General features: G+C 40.4%; 1 protein-coding gene across 1 annotated transcript in view; it reads right to left on the bottom strand.

The window, feature by feature from the left end:
- Nucleotides 1-12,304, bottom strand: part of LOC107675510 (astrotactin-2-like) — a 541,421-nt gene that overhangs the window by 82,087 nt on the left and 447,030 nt on the right. The window contains exons 18-19 of the mRNA XM_016469894.1: nucleotides 6,564-6,697; nucleotides 5,367-5,515 (exon numbers count right to left, since the gene is read on the bottom strand). Coding sequence (XP_016325380.1) covers nucleotides 5,367-5,515; nucleotides 6,564-6,697 — 283 coding nt within the window. The remainder of the gene's footprint in view (nucleotides 1-5,366; nucleotides 5,516-6,563; nucleotides 6,698-12,304) is intronic.

Genomic DNA, 12,304 nt, shown 5'->3' with positions numbered 1-12,304 from the left:
CTCGTAGAGGGAGCTCTGGATTGGAGGATGGTCTCAACAACCTCAGTTGAGAGACTGGAAGCTACGAGTTGTGTCCCCTCAGGGGCCACACCCACAGCTTCTACAGCTCCGGGCGGGGGTGAAAGATCGTACCCTCTGCCTGTGAGAGGAGATCCCTCCTGACGGGAATCTCCCATGGAGAGCCGTCGAGAAGGGAAATCAGGTCCGAGAACTATACTCGACCCGGCCAGAACGGGCCAAATATCTACTAGCAGCAGACTGACCCCGTTGAAAGTATGCATCCTTTAGATCGATTGTGACAAAATCCTCGGACCTGATCTGAGACACTACTTGCTTGAGCGTGAGCATCCTGAAATTCAGTCGCATGACTGAGCGGTTCAACTGGCACAGATCTAAAATCGGACGCAACCCTCCATCCTTCTTCGGAACAATGAAGTACCAGCTGTAGAACCCGGACACTCTGTCGAGAGGAGGGTCCACCTCGATGGCCTACTTCCTCAAGAGAGTGTTTACTTCTTGTTCTAATACCGGAGCCTGCTCTGGACCCACCACAGTGGAAACGATCCCTTTGAAACGAGGCGGAGGAGATCCAAACTGAATTCTGTCACCTCTTTTTACAGTCTGCAGGACCCATCGTGAGATATTTGGCAGAAGCTTCCAGGCTGCCAGAAAATCTACTAAGGGAACAGTCTCGAGAGACTGACCTCCGGTGTAATAGGAGCGGCTAGTTCGGTGTCCTGAAGCGGAGGACCAGCAGGGAACGACCTCACCAGCCACTCTGGAGACCTTCTTAGAGGCAGTGATCCTCCCAGAGCCGATACGTTTTCAGGCGGAGACCGCTGTGCCCTGAAGCACCGGCGGTGGCTGAGTTAACAGCTCGGTCTCCTGAGGGCACTGAGGAGAGACGGGCACCGGGTAATGATGTGTAAACTGCTCTTCCCCAGTGGGGGCTGCCCTCAGAAGCCCTGAAACATAAATATCAGGGCGTCTTGGTCGAATACTTCTTGGCCAAAAGGACGGTACTCAGATCAGCCTTCGGCTTCGAAGCCTTCGACCGCGAGCGTCACCATGAGCCCCGATCCTCACGCTCAATTTCTGTGCCTCCTGGTACGAGGAGCAGGCACACGGCTGGGACTGCTCCCGTCCAGCAGCCCCATGAGCTAGAGAGAAGCGAGGGAGGAAACGCTGCCGCATGTTTACGGACCTCCTGAAATCGCAAGCGGGATGTCGAGAAGGAAGACCCTGTCCTTCTCTTTAATGTCGGACAGGGTCAGCCACAGATGCCTCTCCGCGGCCACTAAGGCTGCCCGATAGCTTTGGCGGTCTCTTTTGTGGCGCGGAGAGACAAATCAGCGGTTCGCAAGAGTTTGCTAATATCATCGGCTTTAACTTCCTCGCGCTCATTTAGCAGGTCCGCTTGGTATGCCTGTAATACAGCCATTGTGTGAAGGCATGAACCAGCCTGACCTGCTGCCGTGTACCCTTTGCCCACCAGCGCTGAAGTGGTATGAAGCGGCTTGGTGGGCAATGCTGGGGCTCCATCCAACGTTGTCTGGCTGCTTCTGGGGTGTAGACTGGTTTTAAGGGATGCTCCTCCCTTGGAGGGGTCCGATGCTGTGTTGCGTCAGACAAGGAGTCAGAAGTTTGTCCTTCTCAGTACTCCAAATTGATTTGTTAAATCAAATGAAAAATGGTGTGTCTGATTGGTCCAGACGCTACAGGCTTTTAGGGACGATGCCACGCCAGGAGACAGATAGCCCACAAGTGTCTGTTCAACCCGGTACATCACCCTATAACTGCGCTCACTTAGGCCCAATCCCAATTCTACCCCTTAGCCCTTACCCTTTCCCCTACCCCTCCGTTTCGTGCGTTCATGTGAAGGGGTAGGGGTGTCTCAATTCTCTTTTGGTTGGAGGGGTAGGGGTAGGGGAAGGGGAAGGGCCAGACAGCCCTTCGAGAGAGAGAGAGATGAAAGTTGCGTGTATGTGCGTCTGTGCGTTTCTCTTTTTAGAGTGAGTTTACTTAAAAAAACTGCGATTTTATCCTCTCGTTGCTGGAAAATATAATGTAGCGATTCAGTATTTAAACTCTTATTAATAAAAGTCGTGGGGCAGCGTTGACAAGTTTCTTTTCTCCTGGCTGTGTGAGCTGCGCGATCTACGATATGTATATATATGTGTGTGTGTGTGTGTGTGTCAGTAAGCAGCGCATTAATATAGAAGGGTAATTAGAGGCTCTAATGCACAACAGTATAGGTGTGTGTATTGTAGGAGCTAGACGACGTATGATGACGTGTAACGGCATAGTAGTGGTGCCCCAATTCTTAGGGGAATATTTTCACCCCTACCCCTTGACACTCTGTTGTGTGGGAAGGGGAAGGGGTATAAAATAGAATTGGGATTGGGCCTTAGTCTCACAACATTGGAATAATCGACTAATGATGGACTAAAGAGGTGGGCCGAGAATATTCTCGCCCACGATCTCAATACCTCGGTGTGGAGATCGGGGAAGAACAGCAAGCCCCGGCATGGAGGGAGCAGCTTAGACCGTAAAACGCGTTCATCTAGCTTGCTTTTGTTCGGTTCTGCCTGCTTCTCAGTGGGCCATTCGAGATTTAATTTGGCCACAGAACGAGTTATTACCTCCACTAACTCCTCATACTGGGTGGACTGAGGGGGTTCGTCGACCCTCTCAACCTCGCCCTCCTCGGAGGACAATAATCTGAGCACCAAGCCCTCTCCTCGGGGGGAAGAAACCGCTCCCTCAGAGCGTGCTTCCAAACCCTGGGAGGGGGCGCTGGATCTGGTGGTCGAGGAAGAAGAAAAGGACTCGCCCATCTCCATTCCCTCCACCAGATCCATCTGCGATCCCCACGACCGCCGCCGCTGCTCTGCCTTGGCAGCAGCGGGGCCTGAGCCATGAGGAACGCTGGCGAGGGCTCCCTCCTCGAAGAGAGCCCTCCGGGAGCGAAGCGTCTGCAGCGAGAGGCCCTTGTAATACGGACAGTCAGATCCCTCGAGAGCTGACTCAGTGTGCTTTGCCCCCAAGCAAACACCCCGCAAAGGCAGTGTGTATCCCCGCCCGTGATGTAATGAGGGCAGGGAGGAACACACAGCCTAAACTGATGTTTGCTTTTATCATGCCCACCCTTCGACTTATCTTTTGCCTTAGGCATTGCTGACTTATTTGTAATAGTGACAGACAACGGTAAATAAGAAATACACACACAGAGCACTTCGTTGGATGACAGAAGCTGCCACTGTTTCCACTGCATATGCCTTCATAGCTTCCTGGTCACTATGTCACCCCATCCGTGACGTCGAGCCCATCCATTGGACTGATTACACACGTGATTCAGAGTGTGGTCACGCTGAAGGCGTTCCCACAGCGTCTCGACGTAGCTCGAGTTCCTGAAATGGAACTGTTTTTAGCATTGATAATAATCAGAAATGTTTTTTGGGCAGCAAATTAGCATTTTAGAATGATTTTTGAAGGATCATGTGACACTGAAGACTGGAGTAATGATGCTGAAAATTCAGCTTTGATCACAGCAATAAATTACATTTTAAACTATATTACAATAGAAAACATTTGTTTTAAATTAACAATATTTCACAATATTATTGTTTTTACTGTATTTTTATCAAATAAATGCAGCGTTAATAAGCATAAGAGACTTATGGGTCATGAAACAAAATTCCCTTGATATTTTCACGTATAAGAGTTCTTTGCACTACAAAAACATCCTGTAAGTTTCAGAACTCAAAACTTTGTTGTTAGTCTAAAAAACAGCTTATATTGAAGCCAGTCTGCCAAAAACAAGTTTTTGGAATGTACGACTCTATGATGTAACAGTGTGGCTAAACACTGCCTCCGCAGAAGAAGATTAACACCTGCTTCTACATCACTGCCTGTTTAGCGCCACCCACCGATTCACGCATGTAGTGTTTACGAGAGAGGCGAACGCGCATATCTACGGAGAAACCAAACGATAAAGATGACTCTGAAGACAACAAGATGCTGTGCAGTGCCAAGTTGCGAAAAAAAAAAAACAGTCTTTGTATTGCCTTCCTTCTGATCCCAATGTTAGAAAAGAGTGAATAAACTTTATTTTTAAAGAAGATCCAGACAACATCAGTAAGAACTTGGTCCTTTGTTCACACATTTTACCGCGGATTGGTTTAAAACAAGGCAAAATTCGACACAGGATATTCAGAAAGATTGAAACTAAAAGACAATGCTGTGCCGACTATATATAATCTGACAGTAATGTCATGAGTAACTGTTTTTATTACATGATCACTATTGCTTTGTCTGTTAAACATATGAGTATGTATGCTGTTTAACCTAAATCACAGCAGCGTCCAGCTGGGAAGGATGTAGACTGTCAAACATACACAACTTTTAGCCAATCATAGCAGAGGGTGTTTACTTCAGAGTCTACAATCCACCACACCTATTCAAATGGAGTGTTCTGATGAGGGGGGTTAAAAACAGGACAGAAGCCTATTACTTCTAAATTAACTACTAAATTATGATGTTTTTGAAGTAAAAATCTTGATAAATGAACATGATAAAAAATGATAAATGAATGATAAAATGAAATTAAATGATAAAAAAAACAGAGGCAATTAATGACCCTTTAAAGGGTTAGTTCACCCAAAAATGAAAATTCTGTCATTAATTACTCACCCTCATGTCGTTCCAAACCCGTAAGACCTTCGTTCATCTTCGGAACACAAATTAAGATATTTTTGATAAAATCTGAGAGCTCTCTGACCCTCCGTAGACAGAACGTAATCAACGTAATCAGCGCTGTTTACGTTCGGTAGAAACCATGCGCATACTGAGCGTAAACAACGCTGATTACGTGGATTACGTTCTTGGCTACTCTCCAAAATGGTGGAAGACTCTGGCAGAAGAATTGTTGAATAAATTATGTTATTATTGTTTTCTTTGCGCACAAAAAGTATTCTCGTAGCTTCGTAAAATGACAGTTGAACCGCTGATGTCACATGGACTATTTTACCGATGTCCTTGCTATGTTTCTGGACCTGGGAACATCGCAGTTTCATTGGTGTCTACGGAGGGTCAGAGAGCTCTCAGATTGTATCAAAAATATCTTAATCTGTGTTCCGAAGATGAACAAAGGTGAGTAATGAGGGTGAGTAATTAATGACAGAATTTTCATTTTTGGGTGAACTAATCCTTTAAAAAAAAAAATCTAAATTATTACAAACTTTTGACCAGTAGTATAGTTCCCCTTATATTTTAAGAAGCCGTTTTTGTACAGATTTTATTTACAGTTGAGTGAAGCAGGTGCTGTTCTCTGTAATATTGTTCTGAAGCCTGTGAGTTGTGCTTACCTGTGTAGATTTCCGCCTCTGATGGGTCCTCGACTCGCTTATGTTGAATGATGTAATCTGAAACCTTGTAGCCAATAAAAGGTTCAACATCAATCCATTCCAGCGCCACCATCATACTGGAGGGTTCCAGGTGTGGAGCCAGTCTCAATCTTTGAAAATTAAAAAGCCAACATTATGAGCATATTAGTACGTTTTTGACAGAATGGCTCCTTTCCAAAACCCACTGATTTGCTTAAGCAGGGGGCATTTTAAGGCATCGCAGACGTGACTCTGAATCAAAGGTTATTTTAAACAGTATGCAGCATTCATTGTTAAGATACCTTGGGGAATTCACTAAAAATGAATTGCAACGATTTTTGCACAAGCTCTCTGCCCTCATTTCAGACAATGACACAAATATGGCTGCAAAATCTGTGCTTTTTTGGGATCAGTTTGGATCTTGCTGGCCAGTTCGTAACAAAATTAAATTGAATGTTTATTTCATTCACAAAAGAGGACTGTCTAAATCATGAATTGTATTTCGTTCATTTTTTTTGTTTGTTTTTTTAAGTAATACTTAACAAATCATTTTATTCAGGAAGGACACGTTAAAGTGATAAAGCGAAAAGTGACAGTAAATACATAAAAAATACAAAGTAAAAAAAAAGAAATCTTTCTATTAATCTATGCACTTTCTATTCATCTGTGAATCTTGAAAAATAAAATGTATCAGTTTTCCACCAGGCTATTGGTGCCGGAATTATTTCTGAATGATTATGTGACACTGAAGACTACAGTGAAGCCAAAAAATCTGCTTTGATCACAGGAATAAATTACATTTTAACTTATATTTGCATATACAATTTTAAATTGTAATAATATTTCACAATATTTCTGTTTTTTCTTGGTGAGCAGAAGAGATTTCTTTCAAAAACACACACACAGTAGTTTAGTTCGCCCTTACATTTTAAGAAGGTGTTTTTGTACAAATGCTATGTACATTTTTCATTATGTGACTCAGCATGTAATGTAATGGACATACTGAGTCACCAAACAATTGCCTTGATGAGACACTGCCTCACAATTTGGCAGTGAAGATGAGGCGGCATCATTTGTCTTACCAAAGTATAGGATGCCTTAACATTCTGCCAAAAAGTGATGCCATGAATCAAGTATTGCATAAAGGTGCTTTCATGACACCCGTTCAGGGTAACTTACACGGGCCGCCGCAGGGGGCTGCAGTTGGGAAGCCCGTCTTTGCCAAGCGCTGTTAGGTCACAGCGGCACCAGTTCTCGATGACATCACCCTTCCCTGCACACCAGTATGAGCTCATCGTGGCACTTTTGAAAGCCTGCAAAATAAATGGCACAGGTGAGAGAAACGCAATTATCTCCACGAGCAAACGTCCTTCCGCCGTACTCGATGAGTCACCAGGAGTCGCCAACATCACGCTCTGCCACCTCCACTCAAAAAGTGGTGTAACTCTGTGAAGTTACGCAGGGTAAGGCGATCTCTGGGCGCTTTGTATAGACAAGAACCTGTCAAGATTTAATTGGAAGCTGTACCAAAAAAGGTCAGCCCACGTGTGAATGTCAAGAGACTCCGTCTCTGGGGCAATAATAAGACAAGTGTGGGGCAGAGAAGGAGGGGGCAACTGAGACACAGCCGAGGGACAGCACACAGTGAGACAAGAGGTTGTGACTCATTCTAAAGCCGTCTTTCCAACTGAGGTCGACTGGTTGAAGTGAACTTTTGCCTGTTTGGTGATTAGGTTAACTGTTTTGAATTGAACGTGTCACATCCGATGTGTGATACCTGTAAGTTGTCCTAGTTGCAATGTTGCGCTTCTCGTCTGGTGTGAGAAGGCCATATTTTGTTATTTTGATTAAATAATCATCAACAGTGTTGGGGAAAGTTACTTAAAAGTAATGCTTTACAATATTGTGTTACTCTCTTAAAAAGTAACTAATGGCATTACTTAGTTACTTTTTTTATGGAAAGTAATGCATTACGTTACTTTTGTGTTTCTTTTTCTCATCTGAGCTGGGCTTGCTTGTTTGTTTTTGATATAAAAAGTTCTGTTTTTGGCAAATGTAAAGCCCTTTCATAACTGTGAAATGTGAAATGAATAAGCCTCATCCTGAAGGAAATGCAAATTCATGCCTGTACTGTAGAGGGCACAGTTTAAACAAACCTTTCAACTGTGCTGCCATTCTGGATTAAGAAAAGTATGCAGGAGAAGAAAGAGCAGGAGAAGAAAAGAAAAGAAAAAAAAAAGAAAGAAAAGAAACATGTTATGTTTATATAAAGTAATTTTTGCTTATTAGCATGGTCAGCAGTAAATACACTGGTTAATAAAATGGGATTAAATATATAAATAAATACATATTTGTGTTATTTAACATTTAATTACTGCAGGTTTGCATTTCACTGCTTTTATTCATTTTGAGAAATACTGAATCTGTTTTTGGGCAAATGAGATGAGTAAATGCATGTTCACATTTAGCCTAGAACTACAGTAACATCATGTTTACATAAAGCAAACAACGCCTCCATACTCCAACTCACTTACTCCCGATTTCTCTCAACATGGGGGCAGGAGAGCTGTCATTCCTTATTTGAAAAGGTAACTCAGACATTTTCATATCAATTAAAAAGTAATGTGTTACTTTACTAGCTACTTGAAAAAGTAATCTGATTACATAACTTGTGTTACTTGTAATGCATTATCCCCAGTACTGATCATCAAAGTGAAGCAAAAAAAATGTGAGAGTATGTAATTTCAATGCTATGGCCTTTGTGTAGATATTTAAAGACGACCATCTTTGAGAATGACTTTTCAGATTATATGAACACTTTACAATAAGAGTCCAACTGTAACAAAGGTTAATAAATGCTGTATTAGTATAGTTAATTGTTAGTTTCGATGTAGAACCTCTGATTGGCTACAAGGTTTCAGAATACTAATACATTTAAAAATTTTAGAGTTGCATCTCTTAACATTAGTTAATGCACTATGAACAAACATTAATGATCAATATATAATTAATATTTATTATTAGAGATGCACCAACTGATACCGATAGCCCATTATTCAGAATGATATCTGCTGATACCGATAGTTTGGTTTTCTTAAGGGAAAAAAAAAATTCTCCCAACTAATGCTGTAAACTATACAAAGAACCCTCTCATTTGGTACATTAGAGGTTAAAATTAACATCAACACTATTTTATTCGAAGCTATTTATTTTCAGATATAATAATCACACAAAAAAGTTGGAGACCCCAGGTCTATAGTCTCATGTATACTTTATAATCAAACTCTCATAACAGTGTAATTTGAATGTCCTCATTTGTCGACAGGAGCTGGTACAAACATACAGTATCCACATCGCTATGATTAGATGCATTCTTAATTGCTGTTTTCTCACCGCTGTCATTATTTGCTGTATTTATTTTGTTATTGAGAAGAAAGTGTGCATCATATATTTAAATATTAATCTAAACATTGCTTTCAACAGCATGGATAGTTTCTAGATGTTTGCTAACTGTATATTGGTGGTATTTTCAACTTCTTTTGCACACAAAGAACGGATAGTTAAAAAAGAGCTTCACTGTGAGTATATTGAGGTTGTATATTGTACGTTACGTGTGCATGAAAGCAAGCACGAGAGAGAGCATGAGCAAATAAGTTGCTGGCTGCAGTTGTCATTACACGACTTTTGCCCTGATTTTTGCCTTGACTTACAGTCTGAAGAAGTTGACGCTAGTTGCTGAAACTCAGAGCCAGACTGCACATTTGAGGTGACAGATTTCATAGAAAACCATGTAGTGTATAATGGTCACAGACTCCAATTTTATTAGATTCCATCCAGTCAGGGGATTTTAGATGTTTGATATTTTGAGACGATTTAAGAACACAAGGCACTTTTTTGTTCTTTTTTTTACCAATAATTTAACAGGATATTTTTAAAGTGGAGCAGAAGAACAGCAGTCAGAAAGTTTAGCCTTCCTTACAGGCAGCAGCAGACAGTGATGAGGAAGCCGTCCATCTCTCTGATAGCATCAGCAGGTCTCTGGCTGCCAGACCTCACCCCGTATTTACTCACAGGCAACTCTCTTTAAGCGGCCTTGATGAATGAGAAGTTATTACAGCGGCAGAGAGATGGAGGGGAAAGACTGCAATCCATTGCGGTATAATGACTTGCATGAGAGATGCCTGGCAGAGGCACAGAGTCGTGGAAGTCAAAACAGAGAGTGAACGGAGAGGTGCAAGTGTGGGGTGGGCGGCGTGACCTAAATCAAAGTTGTTTTTACTGGAAACTCTACAAAAATCCACTGAACTTTAAGAATGAAAGGTACTCTTTTTTTCTCCTATTTGGAACTAATGGATATGAACCAAAACATTAAAACCAGTTAAATAATTAAAGTAATATAACTAGCATTTTACTGCTAAGATGTAATAAAATAGCTGATATACACTGCAAAAAAAAAAAAGAAAAAAAAAAAATCTCATTACAAATATCTAAACATTGTTTAATCGAGATACATTTTGTTAAACAAAACTATTAAGAAAATTATTTATTTATTTATTTATGTATTTATTCATTCATTCATTCATTTAGTTAGCTAGTATTTTTTGTCTTGTTTTCCAGTATAAACATCTAAACATTTAAGATATATTACATTTACTTGAGATATTAAGTCTTATCTTCTGAGAAGTTGTTTCTAAATGAAGTGACTTTATGCTTAAAACTAGAAGAAAAAAAAATCCCAGTGGGGTAAGAAAAATAATCTTGTTTTCAAAGTTATCCTTTGAATTAGGTTTATTTTTCTTACCCCAATGACAGATTTTTATTTATATATATATTTTTTTTTTAAGACTTCATATTCTAAGACATTTTGCTTTTCAAGTAAATGTATCTTGATTAAATAAATAAGTAAAGTAAAAACACTAAGTAAAGAAATGCCATTTATTGTAATGCACGAGACAGTATATGCTGGTAGTAACCCTTAAGTAAGGAAGGCCCCTGGAGAGAAACCATTGATTAAATGAGAAAGCTTTTCCACAGAAACATAAGGCATGGGCAGTAAAACAATGTCAAACAACAGTGTGACAAACCCACAGAAGTGCGGCATATAAAACTAGTTAAAAATGTATTTGGAGGTAAAGGAAGGGCACATTTTGGGGTGTGTGTTGGCTATGAATCCAAGAGTCTACGTGAAGGAGCTGTTCTTCATGTCGAATCATGCATTACCAGCCAATGCTGTGAAAGTGAAAGAAAATTGAAGGTTTAACAAATATGCCCATTAGAGTGGCATTTGGCAATTGCGAAAAGGGTTATAAAAAAGTTTCTGCAAATGGGAAACAGATTATCAGAAAACATGAAATATCAATGCTGATGAGTGCAGCACCACTCATGGACAAACAGAGAGCCGCAAACGTGCACACACATTTACCACCAGCGGTTTCCTAGAAAAATCACGCTTGACTGCTCAACTGCACATGTGAAAAATAGACAAAACGATCATGGCTTTGTTTATGTATGCAAAGTAACCTAAGCCAGTTTTGACTGAGTAAACAGGGAGGGTAATTAGGGACGTGTGCTTTTATGTCTCTGTCTGTGTGTGTTTGTTTGTTTGTTTGTTTGTTTGTTTGTTTGTTTGTGTGTGTGTGTGTGCGTGCATTTTTTTTTGACAAATGAGGACATAAATTTGTATAATGACAAAGGTATGACATAGGTATTACAAGGAGAAGGTGACTTTTCAGGACATTACCCCATGTCCCCACTTTTCAAAACGCTTATAAATCACACAGAATGGAGTGTATTGAAAATCTTAAATAGCACAAAGTTTCCTGTAAGGGGTAGGTTTAGGGGTAGGGTTGGTGTCGGACAATAGAATATACGGTCTGTACAGTATAAAAACCATTACGCCTATGGGATGTCCCCACTTTTCACAAAAACAAACCTGAGTGTGTGTGTGTGTGTGTGTGTGTGTGTGTGTGATGAAGGGAGATCTAACGGCGGTCAGACAGAAAGGGTGTACGACGGGGAACCCTAAAGACCCTGATGTACTGGCAGTGAAATTCTTTTTTGTTATTCACTAAAAATAAGTTTTAAATACCTGAGTAGCAGTTTACTAACAAACTTCCTGAAACTGCCCATGCTGCTGCAAATGAAGTTTACATGCATATGTCAAAATGTGTTGCACACTTTCCTCTCAAAAAACAATTAAAAACCAAAACAAAAATGACAGTGGTGAGAAAATAGCAGTTAAGAAAGTATCTGATCATAGTGATAAGGATATGCTTGTACAAGCTGTGCAATTCAGCACTCCACTCACATCATGTTTATTTATTTCAGATGCACCAATACTAAATTTCTCAGCCTCATACGATAGGCAGTTATTCAAAATGATATTTGCAGATACCGATAGTCTTGTTTTCTTAATGAGAGAAAAAAAAATCTCTCCCAACCAATGTTGTAAACTATGCAGGCCAGGGAGCCCTCTCATTTGGTATATAATAGGTTAAAATTAAGAACAAAACTATTATATTCAATGCTATTAATTTTCAGATATAATAATCACACTTGAATAAAAAACATATGACCTGTGCTGGCAAAATGAGTCATAATATGCACATTTTCAAAAATGATTAATTAAAAGACCTTCAAAATGTTATACGAGTTGTTGAAATCGACAAAAAAATTACTGAGCGACACCCGTTTGAAGTCGATAGAGTCAGCAAAGTCCATTTCGAGAAAAATCGGGTTAAAGTTTTCTGAAGGTTCCAAAGCAATAATCACCTAGCAACATTGCATCTTTTCCTCCAGTTCTTTTCTTAATAATCATTACTATATTAATAATCACAATATAGCTTTTTTTTATTTAATCTTTGTTGTTATAAATAATACTCTTTTTTTTTTTTTTTTTTTTTCCTGTTGCCTCAAATTAA

The sequence above is a fragment of the Sinocyclocheilus anshuiensis genome, unplaced genomic scaffold, assembly GCF_001515605.1.
Source record: "Sinocyclocheilus anshuiensis isolate Anshui unplaced genomic scaffold, SAMN03320099.WGS_v1.1 scaffold1604, whole genome shotgun sequence".
NCBI lineage: Eukaryota > Metazoa > Chordata > Actinopteri > Cypriniformes > Cyprinidae > Sinocyclocheilus > Sinocyclocheilus anshuiensis.
This window is presented reverse-complemented; position numbering and strand designations above follow the sequence as displayed.